This window comes from Corvus hawaiiensis, chromosome 14 (assembly GCF_020740725.1).
Source record: "Corvus hawaiiensis isolate bCorHaw1 chromosome 14, bCorHaw1.pri.cur, whole genome shotgun sequence".
Classification (NCBI taxonomy): Eukaryota; Metazoa; Chordata; class Aves; order Passeriformes; family Corvidae; genus Corvus; species Corvus hawaiiensis.
In genome coordinates, this window is record NC_063226.1 from 18,362,983 (window position 1) to 18,379,317 (window position 16,335).

Consider the following 16,335-nt stretch of genomic DNA (forward strand, 5'->3'; position numbering starts at 1 on the left):
TGATGTCCTTACCACAGGCACTGGCCTGCCCTGGGACACAGCCTGCAGCACACGCTGCAGTGACAGAGGTAACCAAGGACTCCACTCTTGCTGTCCCTACTGTCATAATCAATTTCACACCAACATGACAGATAATCCTGTCTAGCTCTCTCCAGAAGGCAGTGCCCTGGGGAACTTTGGGTCCGTGAGCGATGACGCTGAGCAGGGCTAAGAGGTGCAGCAGCGCAGGCAGAGCAGCAGGACGGGCACACAGCTCTCACTCACTTGTTCTGAGCATGCCTTGGGCCAACTGTGCCAAGGGCTACCTCACTGCAAGAGTTGTGAGTAACCACATCTTGCATTCCGTGTTGAATGTTAGACAGATCAAAGCCCGATACAGATCTCATTCCTTGAGGCATTAACATGAAATTTGTCGAAGTCATATCTTCATGAGTTTTCATCTCATCTGGAGCAGATGTGGGTAACCACAAAGACTTTCAAAGTGGAAGCTCTTCACGGAAGTGTGGGATTTTCACAAATTTTCAGACTCCTGAAACTCAACTCTGGCATGGCTGCAAGAAAATATGTTTGTCTTCCGCATTCTCATGACAACACCTGGGCGTTTCCACCTCGTCCTGAACTCACCTTTCACAATAAATAAGGAAATGCAACAATCTCTGTTTTATAGGAGAAACTGAGGGATGGCACAAATATGGCTTACTGCTCATTGTGCCAGGAAGGTTGGTTTGGGGAGCCTTCTGCCACTAGACTAGTAACTCTGGTTTTGCTTGTGAAATGACAAAGAAAGGAGGGCATGGGGAAAAAGACCTGTTGAGATCCTGTGAAATCCATTATAAATAAAAGTAATTAGAGGTTAGCATTCCAGACATCTGTTCTGGTTCTGCAGCTATTGGAGGTGATAAATGACCCCCACAGGTAAATCTGCTCTACCATAGGCACGTGCAATCAGTTTTCAAGCTTTTGCCTGAGTAAGCAGCAATTTGCTCAAGACAGTTTGCAGATTGGGAATTTTTGGTGAGCTGTTAGGAAAAGCCTCAGACATTGCTTCCAGCCTACTGTATGGGAAACCTCAGTTCCTGTGAAGATGTGTGTGTCTGAGCAGACTAAGCAAGCTTGGCTTGCTTTTCGTAGGAGCACCTGCAGGTACAGTGAGTATCTGGTTAAAGATAAAAAGGCCCCTCATATGTGAGAACTCCAGAGTGACAAAAAAGCATTTTGACTCTTCTGGCAATTTCTCAGGCCTATTTCATACAAAGAGAGCTGAACTTCTTTCTCTTTCTAACTTGGGCTCTAAACAGAGCGGCTGAGTGATGTGGCTGAGAGGGAGGACAGCAAATCTGCATCTCTGAGCTGGCCCCATGCCAAGCCACACACTTTGGATACTCAGAGCAACTATCTCTAACATTTAGTAGAAGTTATATGCTGGAGCTGCTCCTGGCTCCTGCTCTGCCTCACTCTTGCCAGCTGGAGAGACTCTGTGCCTCCTGCTCCATGTCTGCAGGCAAAATCATCCTACACACTTGGCCCAATATCAGTCTGAGTTTATTCACCCTCCACCCTCTCTGGCTGGAACCTCAACTGAGGACAGAAGTCAGCAGTATTTATACAGGTTTGCCCGATATTCTTGTTGTGAATGCAGGGAATGATCAGCTTTTTTAGGACAAGAGCAGAAGCTCTGGCCCAGCCAGACTGATTGGTAGATATTCATCTGTAAGCTTGAATCCCACAGTCCCCACAAGGATCCACAGCTGAGGTCAGAGGAAGCAGCCAGCCACAGGATTTGCAGGGGACAAAGGGACCCCTTTTCCCCTACACCTGCATGTTGCACACAGACCTCTTTGCTGGAAGGGCAGTCTGTGTGCCAGGACAGGGTGATCCTCAAATCCAGGCAGCGCTGCAGCGCAGGACTGAAGCCTTCACTCTTCAGTACCTTCTCAGGGATCCTGGCTCAGTCCGTTCTGCTGAATTTCCCCCAGACATCACGCACAAAGTATTTCGGGTCTGATCCTTTTGTGATCAATAATGGCTCAGCTATCTCCCAGTGATATGTTGCTGACTGAAGGCCAGTGTGTTCCATACAAAGGGAATTTCCCTTAGATCCCCAAATTAGGCATGACATATGCAGGCAAAAATAAAATAAAAAACCAGCCCAAGCCAATTGAAGAATGCAAGGATCTTCATGAGGTTCAAGGCTTAAAAGCAGATTCTGCTTATCAAACACAGAGCAATTGCATTAAAATGTGGTTCTATGAGGCTTTCTTTAGCACTTCCTAATCACAGCTCCAGAGGCATTTTTGGAAGGTAAATATGCAGCACCTAACAAGAACTGATTACATGGTAGGAGAGGCAATTATCCATCCATAGAGTATCCCAGCAGTCGTGTAGCATTTTATTCAGGTAACTGGGCCCCGGACCTTGCAAGCGGCTTCTGATTTATGTCTCCCCACTGCCCTTTCGCACTCTGAGCCACGGGCATTCGTGCCTTTGGGGCTTTTGTGTGAGCGTTCCTTGACCCATTTCAGGGTGAGCCGCTCGCTCGTCTTCCCTTTGCTCTGCCACGGCCGATTCCTGGGTGCTTTTTCTCGCTGCCACACGCGGGGATCCGCAGTCCGGCTCTGCCGGTGCCGGGTTTGCAAGGCAGAGGCCGTGGCGGCTCCGATGCTCCCGGCGCAGGAGCGCTTCGGGCCTGAGGAGCGGGCGCTGCTCTGCGCTGCCGGGGCAGATGCGAGCGCAGCTGCGAGCGGAGCCTGAGGGCAGCGGACGGAGCCGACGGGCCCCGCGGCCGGGCAGGGCCGCGCTCCCAGCGGCGCCGGGGCTGCCGAGGCGATCTCTGCGCGTTCCTTCGGCTCCGCAGGGCTCCCCGCAGCCGCGCCCTCCCGAACGGCGCCCCCCGCGCCCGCTCCCGTCCCGGCTGCGGGACCGCCCCTCCCGGGCTCCCCCGGCTCCCGGGATGCCCCCGTTGCCAAGAGGGTCGCGATCCCGGTCCCGGTCCCGGTCCCGATCCCGGTCCCGGTCCCGGTCCCGATCCCGACCCCGATCCCCATCCCGATCCCGATCCCGATCCCGATCCCGGTCCCGGTCCCGGTCCCGATCCCGATCCCGGCCCCTCAGCCCCGGCCCCTCAGCCCCGGCCCCACAGCCCCGGCAGCGCCCCCTAGCGGCACAGGAGCCCTCGGGCACACACGCGCGCACGCCCCCTGAGGAAGCCCCGCCCCGCCGGCACCGCCTGCGCCGCGGATTGGTTGTGGCGGCCGAGGGGCGGTGCGAAGCCCCGCCCCGTCCCGCGGCGCCCCCTGCGGGCCCCGCGGCGCCTGCGCAGCGGCGGCGGGGCGGCCCCGGCCGTTGTTGTGGAGGGGCCGGTCAAGATGGCGGCCGGGCAGGGGGGCGGCGGCGGCAACAACGGGACCGGCAGCGGGAGCGGGACGGCGCCCGGGAGCGGAGCGGCGGGGCTCGGGATCCCCGCGCACCTGACCCTCTCCTTCTCGTCCGGGCCGCACTGGGGCGCGGCAGCTCTGCCGCAGTCGCACACGGTGCGCAGCCTGGAGCGGGCCCTGGAGGAGGCGGGCAGCTCGGGCATCCTGTGCCTGAGCGGGAGGAAGCTGCGCGACTTCCCCGGCAGCGGCTGCGACCTGAGCGACACCACGCAAGCAGGTGAGTGGGCCCCGGCCGTGGCCGGGCCGGGGCTGCGGGCGTCCTGCGGGGCCGCTGCGGGCCCGGCGGTGAGGGCGGGGGGCGCGTTGCCGCTGTGGCGGGCGCTGGGGCCGGGCGGTGGCGGGTGCGGGGCCCTGGTGCGGGGCTGCAGCGGAGGGGTCCCCGTGGTGACACGGGAGGGCTGTGGGGGCAGTGGAGGGGGTGTCACGGGAGCGGCCGCTCTGGGTGAGCAGCGGGGGCCCCGCTGTGTGAGGGCAGTGGAGGAGAGCGGGGAGGCTCCGCGTTCGGGGGGGTTCTCCGTGCAGGACAGGGCCTGGAGGATGTGGGGGTGCAGTGTCGGGGCTGCCCTGCTGGGCGCCCTGAGGGCCGGTTGTGCCGCGTGGGTGTGGGGCGAGCGGCCGTGCAGGTGTGGGCTGAGAGCGGGGCACGCTGAGCCTCGTGTGTGCGAGCGGAGCGGGGCTCCCGGAGGTGCCAGGGGAGGTGGGGGGCGAGCGGCTGTGTGTGAGCGTGTGCGAAAGCACAGGGCTGTGTGTATTTGTGTGTGCGAGGGCACAGGGCTGTGTGTATTTGTGTGTGCGAGGGCACAGGGATGTGCGGGCTGAGGGGCTCCGTGCACCGCCCAGCTGTGCGTGTCCGAGCTCTCCGCGGTGCTCGGTGTGTTCTGGGGGGTGGAAGTCGCTGTCCCCCGGGTGGTGGGAGCGGAGCCGGCGCTGTCGGTGTGCTCGGGCTGCCGGGGAGCGGGGCTGTGCGGGGAGGAGAACGCTCTGTGTGCGGCGAGGGGAAGGTGCTGCGGTCTGCCTGCGTGCAGGGAAGGGGGGCGGTCTCAGGGAATCGGGCGTTCGTCCCCTGTGTCCGTCTGTACGTGCCTTAAGGACGGGAAATTGCAGTTGTTGTGCCCTGAGCAGGGTGTGCAGGGTGAGGGGAGCGCTTGAGTTCGCGCTGGGGGGAAGGAGAGCTCCGTGTTGTGGTTGGGTTGTGCCTTCAAGGGTGTCGGATCCCTTGCAGTAAAGCGGTATCGCGGTCCCGACTCCGCAGGAAGATGGTTCCAAGTGCGGGTGCGAGGGATGTGTGAGCATCCAGCAGCGAGTATGGGGAGCTTGATGTGTTCACTCTGTTGGTAAATGCTTGGATGCCGTGAGTGTGGGCCTGGATTTACCCAGGCTTTTAGGTGAAGTAAACATGGAGGCATTTTTCTATACAGTTCCTAGAAGACAAAGCTACATTTTCCACGGAGGTTCTCTCATATTGTGGCTCATCCCCGAAGTGCTTGTGGTTTTTTTTGCTGCTGGAGTAGTTGCTTAAAATGGATTATTTTGAATAATGTGCTAGACGAAAATATTACTGAGAGGCCCAGGGTCTTTTGTTCACAAATAGTAGTGGCTTTCGAAAATGTTGTTTGAGTGAATTAATGCTGTGGGGCTTTTTGTTTTGTTTTGGGGCTTTTCTTTCCCCATGGTTTAATAATAGCTGGTATATTGTTTGGAATAGGAAATTGTCCATGATGGTACCTGGAAATAAAAAGAGGTTCCATGAAATAATGGAAGCTGGAGTTTTCCTTGTACCAGCATAAAAATGTATTTAGCAATGTTGTTGGTCACTGCTTTGTGAAGGTATTCAGTAACCAAAGCATTCAGAAAGAAAGAAGCATTGTAGGCATATAGGCAATCTATTATTTAAAAGACTTTCTGTATCCTGAAGCTGGTCCATCAAGGATCTATACTTTTTGTTTGCTTCTAATTATTGCTGGTTGCATTTTGGTAGGTTTTTTTGTCCATTTATTTTGAATCTCAACATTTGAGTCAGAGCCGTCTTCAGTGATCTTGTTTCTCTGTTTTAGGATGTAGTAGAGCCCAGTCATTCCCATCAGGATTGAATTGTTGTTGTGAATGATGGTGTGAAAATGTTTTAAGGGCTGCCTCTGACAGAAGTAGCTTTATTGCTTGCTGCTCTAAAATCCTGTACTGAAATAATCGATCTGGGTCTATGAAAGTACTGTCTCAGAAGAATCCTGATTTAATGTAGTCCTGGTTTATGAATGAATCCTGATGAAGTACAAATTTTAGACATCTTTCAGATGATGCTTGTAAACAAAAGATCTGTAGTCTCTATTTTGATTTAATCTGTAGAAATTTTTGTCAAGTGGGTAAACAGTGTTCTGCTGGTGAATCATGGACATCCTTGACAGTGTCAGTGTGGCCTGGAGCTTGGTGGGGAATTAGCAGCAGCCTCAGAGGCAACAGTCATGCAGTTACTGGTGTTTCTGTCGAACTTATCCTTGTTTCACATGCAAATATCCCTGTGAACAAGGTTCTAGATGGAGTCAGAGATGTGGGAGATGGGGGCTTGGGTCAGAAATATTTGCAGAGTTTCACTTTCTGTTTTAAGTCAGTGACTACGAAATTCAATTCTGTGGTATTAGGAACAAATATTTTAAAAAAGCAGCCTCTGACCATTGTGGATGTAAGCAATTTCTTCTCTGTATCACCAACCCTTAGGCAGTAGATCTGCAGCGTTACTGTAAACCCAAAATATTCTGTCTTTATCTCAATAAAGTCAGCAAGAGCTGTGTTGAAGCACAACTGCTGATTTATCAAAAATAGCTTGGGATTTTATATTGCATCTAACTTACATAATGGCTTGCCAATATTTAATTTGCAAATACTGAGGCATACTTTTTGCATCTTAAATTAGGTGTCTAATGCGCAGTGACCAAATCTGGCTGCTTAGCTCTTTTTTCTGTTTTTTTTTAACTGTGAATTGTCCGTGCAGCACTTTGGCCAGGAAATCCTTATTTTGTTATTTATCTGAATTTGTCTTCTGGCTGCCCAAACAGATCGTGTGCTGCTTTTAATGAACTTCAAAAAAAAGTAAAATCATAGTATCAAGAGAGATCTTGAATATTCCACTAATTTTATGTGTAATTTTGCTTCTCTGTGTCTGAGCAACATTAGGCCCCCTGGCAGTTAAGTAATTGAGTCTATCACATCCGTGTAATCGCAGTCTGCTTAGCTGAAGAGTTGTGTGTTTGCTGTTTTATTTTCTTAGAGATAGTTCAGGATGACAGTGTAGCACAGGAGCCTAAGTCAACCTGCGCCTTTAGCAATTTGCCCCCTTTTTAGTGAACACTTATAAAAAAATGAATTTAGTAAATACGGAAGGTGCATGACCGACAGTTCCAGTTAAATGCAGCGGTGCCATCAGGCTTACTAGTTTATAGCTTTGTCACAGCAGCTTAAATTCCCACTTTTTAATTCTGAGGGAGCTTCCAGGCAATTATAAGTAGGTGAATAATTGCCTGCAGATAGATGAATGTTGAAATTTCTCCTTTCTCACCACCTGCTTCCTCATAGCTGAGGAGTAACACCAGTATATTCCAGTATGACTTGAGAGTGAGCCCTCCTGTCATGGCCAGTAGCAGTCTGGGCATGGCATTGTTACAGATGCCATTGTCACCATTACTTGCATGTCTCACTTTTTTTACATCCTAATTCTGGCCCTTCTAAGGTATATTGTCATTCACGTGATTACAGATTAAACCCCAAAGCTTAATATTGAGAGTGAAATGCAAAAGAATGTTAATTTATAATGCGGTTCTGCCTCTCCAGTATGCACTTCCAAACCAATTATATTTTCCTTTCTGAATAAAATTATTTCTGTTGGTGGAGCCAATGTTGATTAAATTGAGGATGGCAGTAACTGAAGAGCAGCAACAAATCCAATATTCAGCTAAAAAAACTAGCACTCATATTTGACATATATCCTAAATCTAGACTACATTCTGGAAATGTTGCAAAATGTAGTTTTTCAGCAGCATTTCCTTCAGATTTGAACAAAAAGAGGAACTCTTTGGGGGAGAGGGACCAGTGTTTATGCTCTGAAATGCATCTGATGCAAAATCTGGTAGTGACAGTTTATAAACAAACAATTGTGGAAATTTTCCACGGTGTTTTCACAGCCTGTCCAGTGTTTGGGCTAAGGGGAAATGAGCTGTGTGTGCTTGAGGCTTTCTTGCTGAAGGCCAGTAATAAGGATCCTTGTTAAGGATACTTGGTGTGATGGGCAGGTTAGGAAAAGTCTCAGTTCAGTGACTTGAAGTCAAAGGAGCTGATTATGACTATTTGCCTGCCTAAAAGGATTGTATTATGAAAAATTCTACTTATATCTTAATATTAAAAAACCCCTATAACGCAGTGTTATAGCCTTATCTGAAATACTGACCTACAGAAAACATGCGATGTGTAATTTTTTGACTTCTTACCGTCTCCATCCATCAAAATTAAATTTGCTATTGCATTGACTATTTGTGTTTTGTAATATCCAACATCTAGCACTGGTAGTATTTCTGTGTTTGATCAACTAAGGAATTTTTTTTTGATACTTCATTACTGATTATTTGCAGAGGGGGCAAATTATTTAGATTGCGAATTGTATTGCAAAAACTTGTGTGATAAAGAAAAAGGGAGTAGCTTTTGCTTTTTGAGATACTCTTTTTGGTGAAGTGTGTTTTCCCATTTGAGTTGTGCTGCTTGGTTGGAGCCGATTCAAAAGTACATACTCATATTCCCTGCAAGCCTGGCATTTAAAGCTGAAATATGTCCTTAGCAAAAAGGTAACAAAACCAGGGCTAAAGGCTGGAGTTCTGCAGAAAATGCAAAGATACTTGGATATTTGATATGTTTTTAGGGATTTTTGGGGGGGGGGGTTTTGGTGATAAAAGTTTTACATGACAGTGTGAAGAGACTTCTGAGTTCTCTGCTTTTCTGTGGCTGTCCAACAGTCTAATGTTCATCTGTCTTCCAACTAGCCTGGAATTGTTTGCCACTTGCTAGGAGAATGTGCTGACAGGTCTAGAGAAGGTCACACACTTCAGGTGAAAATAAAAAATACAAGTCTTATTCTCTGGTATAGAACTGAAATAGTTTTGTGCTTGGCAGACATAATTATCACAAATGTGTTCCCAATGTCAACATATGACTTCTGAAAAAACGTTTGTGTAGTTAAAAGGCTTGAAGGAGCCCTGAGCCCAGCCTTCTGGCAGCTGAGCAGCCGGTGTAACTGCACCGTGAGCAAATCCCCGACCATCTGGGTATTAAACCAAACACTCCTGCCATTTGTCACTTTACTTCTGTTTCCATAGGTGGAAGCAGGATGAAGTGGACGAGAACTTGTTCTTTTGAAGACTGACCTAGAACTAAAAGGTTTCTGAGAGTGTTTGCTTCAAGTCATTACATGCGGTAATGAGAGATACTACGTAATTATTTTTAAGCTAATAGAAGTGGCTGTGGCCATTCTTAAACGCTGCCATGAGGTCTGGCATGAGTAGGACAGAGTCGGCAGGAGGCACCAGCCAGTAAGAACAGATGCTGAAGTTGCTACAGCAGGGACCTCCAGGTCTCAGGAGAACATGCTGGAGTTGTTGCTCGACCCTGCTTACTCAGTGCTCATGGACTGCTGCTTTACCCAGTTTCTTCAGGTTTTTTTCTGCTTTCATCTTAGTGCATTTGCCTTGTTTTCCAGTGTTCTTTGTCTTCCAGTAGTTCAGCTTACTTGAAAAATGTTTCTGCTTAGTTTATTCAGTGACAAGCCATTTTATCTGCACATAAAATAAGTCATGTAGTAAACGCTGATTACTGCAGGTTGATTGTAGCTTCTGTCTCTGCCTCATGTCTATTTAGAATGTAAGCTCATCAGGACAAAGGCTTGGATGTGTGTTACTGAGCATACAGATGCTGATGTAAGTCTTTCCTTGGGAATTTTGTGTATATTTGAGCTATTCCTTAACAAACCCAGGCTTTGCTTCATTGTTGAATGAGGGTTACTTTACCTTATATTGTCTGTGAAACGGAAATTTGGAGTTAAAACATTTCAAAGCCAAAAAAGAAATTGTCAGAATTAAACCAATAAATGATGGTGAGTTTAAGTGGGAGGAAGATGCCCTGTGCTGTAATATGCCAGCTTAAGAAGTCTTGCTGACTTGTCAAGAAAATACATTTCACTCTTTCTGGTAGAAAAGCATTTTAACAATTATAGTCTAGACTAAATACTAAAGTGCCAAAACAAAAAAAGCTTCCGGTGGGATTTTCTTCTTACCACTTTAAACTCCAAAAGCTCTGTGGAGCCAAGACATCTTCAGTAATGGAGAGGAAGATAATCCTTGACATGAGGTAATGTCCTTTTGACATGGTATTTGAATTTACATCTTCATGTGCCAGATTGAGGAGTGATCCTGGTGATGTGTTCTTTATTTTGCATTTAAATCAAAATTAAATAGCTGAACACACTCCAGGGCTGGAGCACTGTGGTATCTTGTGCTGGAAATGTCTGGATCTTTCTAATGTTGTAACATGGTGAAGAATTCGCTGAATTCATCTGTTGGGTTCATCCTCATGTTGCAAAATGTGGAATGTGTGAGATTTTCTTAAGAAAGGATATTCTTTGATGTTTGATCTTTGTGTACTTTCAAGCCTACTCAGCAAGGAGGGAGATTTCAATCGGTGAAACAGATAGCAACTAACATGTAAGTCCTAAGTGATGTCCAGGTGTTAGAAAAACAAATTACTGGTTTAAGAATTGCCTTGTTAAGATTTAGGGCTTGACAGGCTTCAGTGATCTCAGGTGTGGAAGGTGGTTTACAAGGCTTGGGAAGAAGGATGTACCACTGATAGTGGGCACAGGGAGTGCAGAATTTAAGGGCCACAAGGACAGAACTCCCAAGATAAGGATGGAACCTATAAAGGCAACTCAGCATCTCTGTTGAATCAGTTCTGAGTGGGTCAAAGGTAATTCCAGCATGGGGAGATCACAACACCAACTCACAGACCACCAACCCAAGTAACCCACTGACCCAAACGAAGAGAGACTGGGCACATGGACTAATTAGCGAGAGAGGTCATTACCCAATAGAAGGTAGAATACTGGTTATTGAGAGAACCATGTAACTTGCAGCCAATGAACACTAATTCCTTTCTTTGCTAAAATGTATAAATAGTAAAAAGTTTTTATAATTGGTGTGCTTGACTCGTGGAATACCACTGAGCACCCACACTTGCACAACTCCAAAATAAATAATCAGTGCCTCTCTCAAGTGTGTAATTATTGGCTTGTTGCACCTCGAGTAACAAGTCTGATTTGTATGGACGACACTGGCATTGGTGTGCAGCAGATCAGCACCAGCATGCCCCCCAGTTATTCCAACCTTTAGATCAGAGCTTCTGGTTTAGTTTTGTGCTGGTACAGATTTCAGGAAAAACCTCACATACCTGAACCAGCATGTGGTGAGTGGAGGCAACTTACATGAAAAACACGAATTGCTTGAACCAAACTGCCAATTTAGACATGTTCAGTGTAGATGCATCCAATACAGACTGGGAGACTGGGCTCAGAGAGGGTGGACTGGAATAGTGGGTTCCTTAAGGCTACTTTGATTTCAGAGCCAGTGTGCTGGATCTCAGTTCTTTCTCCCTGGTAGCAGAAGTGTGAGAGAGAACCATTGGTCTATTCCAGTTACAGAAACATTTCCTTCATGTGGAAGAACTATGGTTCAGTCTGACAGGGTGTTTTATTTTTTATTGAAGTCTCTAAAGCAATAAAAGTGTATTTTTGAAAAGGATTTTGGTTTTTTTTGGAAGTGCTGATTAGCATGAAAAGCCAAGAACTCAGAATCTGTCAAATGGAGTTTCTGGTTGCCTGTACAACCCTCCCTCTGTACTTGATAAGAAACCTCAATTATATGGTTGTGTACAGTTTCTTTGTTTGTCATTTTAATTGCACAGATCAAGTCTGTAACTAAACTTGGGGGTGGGGGTAACCATAAAGCAAGTATCTCCTAGCACTTCAGCTGTTGGATCTAGAATCCAAATACCATTTTGATACCTGTTTGTAATACGTTCTCACAAAACCAGAAGCTATTCCATGCTGTCCATGCTGTCAAAGAGCCAGCTGAAAAAAAGTAAAAGCTGCTTGTAGCCACCTCTAGTCTTGGGAGTGTTTTTTCTTTCTTTTAAGCAGAAGACAGCCTGCTTCTACTTGACTTGAGTATATACAACACATGAAAATCAAGTTAAATATTGGTACATAAGCTTTTAAGAATAGACTTTAAATGTATGTAGCTTTTCTTGTGACAATTTGTGGTCCAGTTAGTTTCCTGGGAGCTGCAGGGTTTTGGCAGGCATGCTCAGTTCCCTTACCGTGCATAAGAGTTGATGGGTGCTCAGTTTGTTCTGTGTTGTCCTTCACCATAGCTCTTAGTGTTGGAGAGGAAATGTTGATTTTTATGTGAAATTCACAGTTACATGTAGAAATTATGTTGCTGTAATTCTTGACCATTCTTTGCCGGTAAGATCTAAATTTTTGGTCTCCTTTGCAACTGAAATGGTTGCTGTTTTTATCAGTATGGGCAATCATTCTGCATCTGGATGTATTTTAATTGTTCAGTACTTCATTTTGCAACATAAGTAAGTCTGAAGAATTCTGATATTTATTATTTAATTACGCAGGTTCATTTTTCTTTTGAAGGGAAAATTTTAAAACATTTCTGTGTTTAACAATGCTAGTCATTCATTAGGATTGAAACTGTGAAACTACAAGTAGATGTGTAGGGTTTGAGGGAAATGCTAGAGAGACATACATCCCATTTGAGGTGAGCTTGGGAATCTTAAGAGTTCCTTTCTTCTGAGACTCCTTCTCCAATTTGTTGAGAAGCTAAGAAAGTCAGGAAGAGATCTGTCTCCTGTTACTAACCACAGAAATGGCACTTAGCATGAACAAACCAATTTCACTGTTTATGTAACAAAGCTTTTTTCAATCAGAATGATGGTGGTTTGTGGACATGGACAGCTTGTGCCTCCCGGAATTACCACATGCAGGTGTTTCTGTAGTGTTTGAAGCTACTTTTTTTCTTCTTCAGAACCATCTTGCATCTGACAGACAAATGAGTGTTCTGTGTGATGATCTCAGATTTATGTGTAGATTGACTAAAAGAGTATCTTTGGGATCAGCTCTGAACACTTGTTTTATGCATCCACTGTCTTCATTAGTAGGACTAATTATACAGTTACAACTTTTCTTAGACTTTGGTTGGGTTAGGCTAAAGCATTGCTAGAAAAGCTGGCTAGGAAAATCTGTATCTGTGATGAGTTAGAGCAGTTCTGGCTTTTGTGGGGTGAGGAATGTGAGGCTTTTATGATCTAGTTTCTTAATGCCATTTTGGAGCAAACAAAAGCCTAACACCAATATCCTGGATCAGCAACGTATTTTTATGAAAAGAGTATAATATCAAGATCAGGTTCAAGTGTAAATTTCCGAGCTGAGCCTCGTATTTCAAGTTCAGCATTTAGTGTATGTAATATGTGAATACAAAAGGGATTGTACTGGCTTAAATAAAAGGCCAGTCTGTTATATCAGGATGTTCCTGACAGTAAGCAGTACTGCATCCTTAGGGAAAAGTGCAAAAACAAGGCAAATGTGATGTTAACACTACTTAACTACCTTGCTGCACACTGCTATAACCTGACAGCTTGAGCTTTTTGTTCTGCCTTTTGATCATGGCTTAAATTTTTACAAGATAACTTCTTATAGCTTCCCTTCCAGACTGATTTCCTAAAATTCTTTCCTTTTTATCTTTCTATATATTGTTTTTTAATCACTGTTTTATAGTTACTAAAGACTTTACTTTTTCTGTCAAAAAACTAAACTGCAACTGACTTCTTCATATTTTTCTAGTTCCTCTTTCAAATTTAACCTTAGTAATGGTGTACTTCTCACTTTTATTGTTCCTGCAGAGATAGTGTATTGAAATACCCTGTGATTCATGAGCAGGCATGGATAGTGTCTTCTATTTAGTCCTCACATAACACTCCCACTGAGAGTTTTCCAGTCTAAACTGGTTAAGCAAAGGATTCCTATAATCTCACTTCTAGAGTTGTCGTCCTAAATCATCTGTGCTTCTGCATTTAGCAGCTTTCCTTGCTTCTCCAGTCTATTAACCCTTACAAAGCCATTCTCAAGTGCTAGCAGCCTGTTTTCATTTCAAGTGAGATGAAAGCTGTCTTGTTTATAGAGAAGCAGCCTATTCCTAAAGTTTTTTCCTTTTTTCAGACCACATTTTCTTGGTCATCCATTGTGTTATTAGTCTTCAAAAAGTACCTAAATTGCATAAGTTTCACATCTACATTTTATTTACCATAATAGACAATACTGTCTCATAAACTTCTTGCTTGTTATGAAAACATTTTTGGAGTAGAAATCATTCTTTAGTTTGGATAAAAATAGCTTTACTTGTTTTAAAAAAGCTGCAAGTACATTCAATATGAGAATATTGTGGAAAACTATAGATACTCAAATCTTTCTCTTCAGAAAAATCTGAACCAACCCCTGGAGCTATTCTAATGCTATTTTGCAATGTTGGAATGAAAAAGTTGGTTGGACTAGAAGTCATGCTATCTCCCACCTCTTTAATTACCTTTTTTATTTTATTATTGAGAGATAGTGGGTATAATTTCCTGTTTTAATAGGATTTCTGGGTTTCATAATAAAAAAGTTTAATCCTTCCCCCAGAGTGTCTTCAAAGGCATTGTTTTCAGAGAAGTGGTCCTAAAGTAATACACAAATAATGTGACCTTGGTATATATTTTGATGTGCAGCTGTATGGGGTTTTTGCTGAGGGGCTTCAGCCAGACTGTGCTGATGTGATTTGTGTCAGGCCGGGGTAGAAACCACAGCCGGTTTATGTTGCCCGTATTACACTGCTGGTCCACTTATCCAGAGCAGAGAGTTGGTGAATCCTCTGCTTGTTTTCTGGTCTGCCTCTAGAATTTATTTCTGCAGAAGAAATAGCAAAGCTGGTTTTTAACCTGGGACTTTCTAAGATTTGTGGTTGAGGTATGGCTGGAAGCAAATAAAGCAGCAAAATTTTCATGGTGCCCTTGAGCCGCCTTGTTCAGGTGTAGCCTACAGTCCTGCTCCTGGGACCAGTGGCAGTAGGGTGGGATTCTTCATTTCTGTTTTTTGGACTAGGTCTTTGTACTAGCCTTCAGTCACCTTTCCAGCTGCTGATAAAACAAATCAGGAAGAGGCTTAGACCTGTTTTTTTTCAGAATGGGGTTGTATCAAAGACTTCAGCATGTGGTGGAGGTTGTAGAACTGTGCCAGCAATAAAACCGTGGGCATCTTTTCTGCATGCAGTTGTCACACTCTGCTGAACATTAGAACAAGACAGCATTTGTTTAAGAAGGGTTTTGCAGAAAACTTTCATGTGAAAGTTGTCATTTTTCTGTAACATTTTGAAATCCAATGTAGTAGAAAACAGAAAGTGAACCTCTCTGGTTGTAAAAACTCTTTCAAGCATGCGAATTTTTTAAATAAGCTTTTTATTTTTTGTTGAGGTGTTCAGTTTTAGTTAACTTTGTTCCATTTTTCTCACAGTTCATTAGGAATGCCACTCCTCCAACCTAGGAGTGTCTTTTTCTGCCTCTTGCAGGTAAAGTTTGCAGAATTCAGTATTAGCAGTGGATACTCTGATCTATTGGAAGACTTTGTGATACTTAAGCTTGAGAATGTTTCTTAGAAATAATGGAGTGACAACCAGATGACACACAAAATTTCACATATTCTAGACTTCAAGAAGTAAAATTAAAGCTGCTGCCAAAAATGACTCCACGGGAAGGTGGTGTTTCATTGTACCAGTCCATTTTATTTGCTGGTCACCTGCAGCACGCTGTGGATGGCCATTCCCTCTGCTCAGTACCCTGGTATCTTGCATTCAGCCTGTTGTGTACCAGCATCACAGGGTGTTCTCTGCACAGCTTTCCTCTACCCTTCTGTCCTGCAGCTCACACTGGTGTGAGCAGGTATCTGCCACAGGTGCAGGTCTTTGCACTGGCCTTTATTCAAGGTGAGTGTCTGCCAGGTGAGGTCCTGGCTCTCATCCTGTCCCTCCAGCATGTGAGTTGCCTCTTTGCTCCCTCCAGCTGGATGCTGTCTGTGCACTTCTGAAGGCACATTCTATCCTGTTTGCCAGGTTGGTGATGAAGAAACTAAACAATATTTGATTCTAGTGTTGGCCCTGAGAAATGCTGCTTGTAGCTGGTTTGTCAGTTAAACTTCAGGTCATTGAGCTCTCTTTGAACCAGATAATGACTTTGAGCCAATTTTCCAACCCCTTTCTAGACTTTTTGCAGAACTGTATGTTCATTCCAGTGTTAATAGAATGGGAGCTAAGCAGAAACAGTTATGCCATGCGAGTGTTAAAAACTGAGAACTAAAGCCTGAAATAGCAAGGGATCTGTATTACTTCTCTGTTAAAAGAGTTTGTTCAGCATTTCTGAGAAACCACATCCTTTTAAAATGTCTTGAGTTGGGAACCACAGTTACTTTCAGAAGACTGGGCAGTTGTTCTCAAATAAATACCTCTTTCTTCCAAGGTAGTTGGTGGACTTTTGATGACACAGGTTTTGGTAGTTTAGCTGATGATTTTCAGGATTCTTAGGTCACATTTCATTTGTATTTTCTGGTTCTTTTCAAGGTTTCATACAGTCAGAGGTGCTGTGCATTTTGGTAATGCGCAGTTTTGTCAGAACTCCTGCATGCAGATTTGCATAATGTAGTCATGCATTGTCAGAATAAATCTAGCTCAACTATTGTGTTCCCATGGTCAAAGATACCTCCTCTTTCCGTTTTTAGGCCAGG

General features: G+C 45.1%; 1 protein-coding gene across 5 annotated transcripts in view; it reads left to right on the forward strand.

The window, feature by feature from the left end:
• Positions 1-3,338: 3,338 nt before the first annotated feature.
• Positions 3,339-16,335, forward strand: part of LOC125333070 (leucine-rich repeat and calponin homology domain-containing protein 2-like) — a 41,066-nt gene continuing 28,069 nt past the window's right edge. For all 5 annotated transcript variants that reach the window (XM_048318616.1, XM_048318618.1, XM_048318617.1 and 2 more), the window contains exon 1: positions 3,339-3,651. In XM_048318616.1, the coding sequence (XP_048174573.1) occupies positions 3,366-3,651 (286 nt within the window). In that variant the 5' untranslated portion in view covers positions 3,339-3,365. The remainder of the gene's footprint in view (positions 3,652-16,335) is intronic.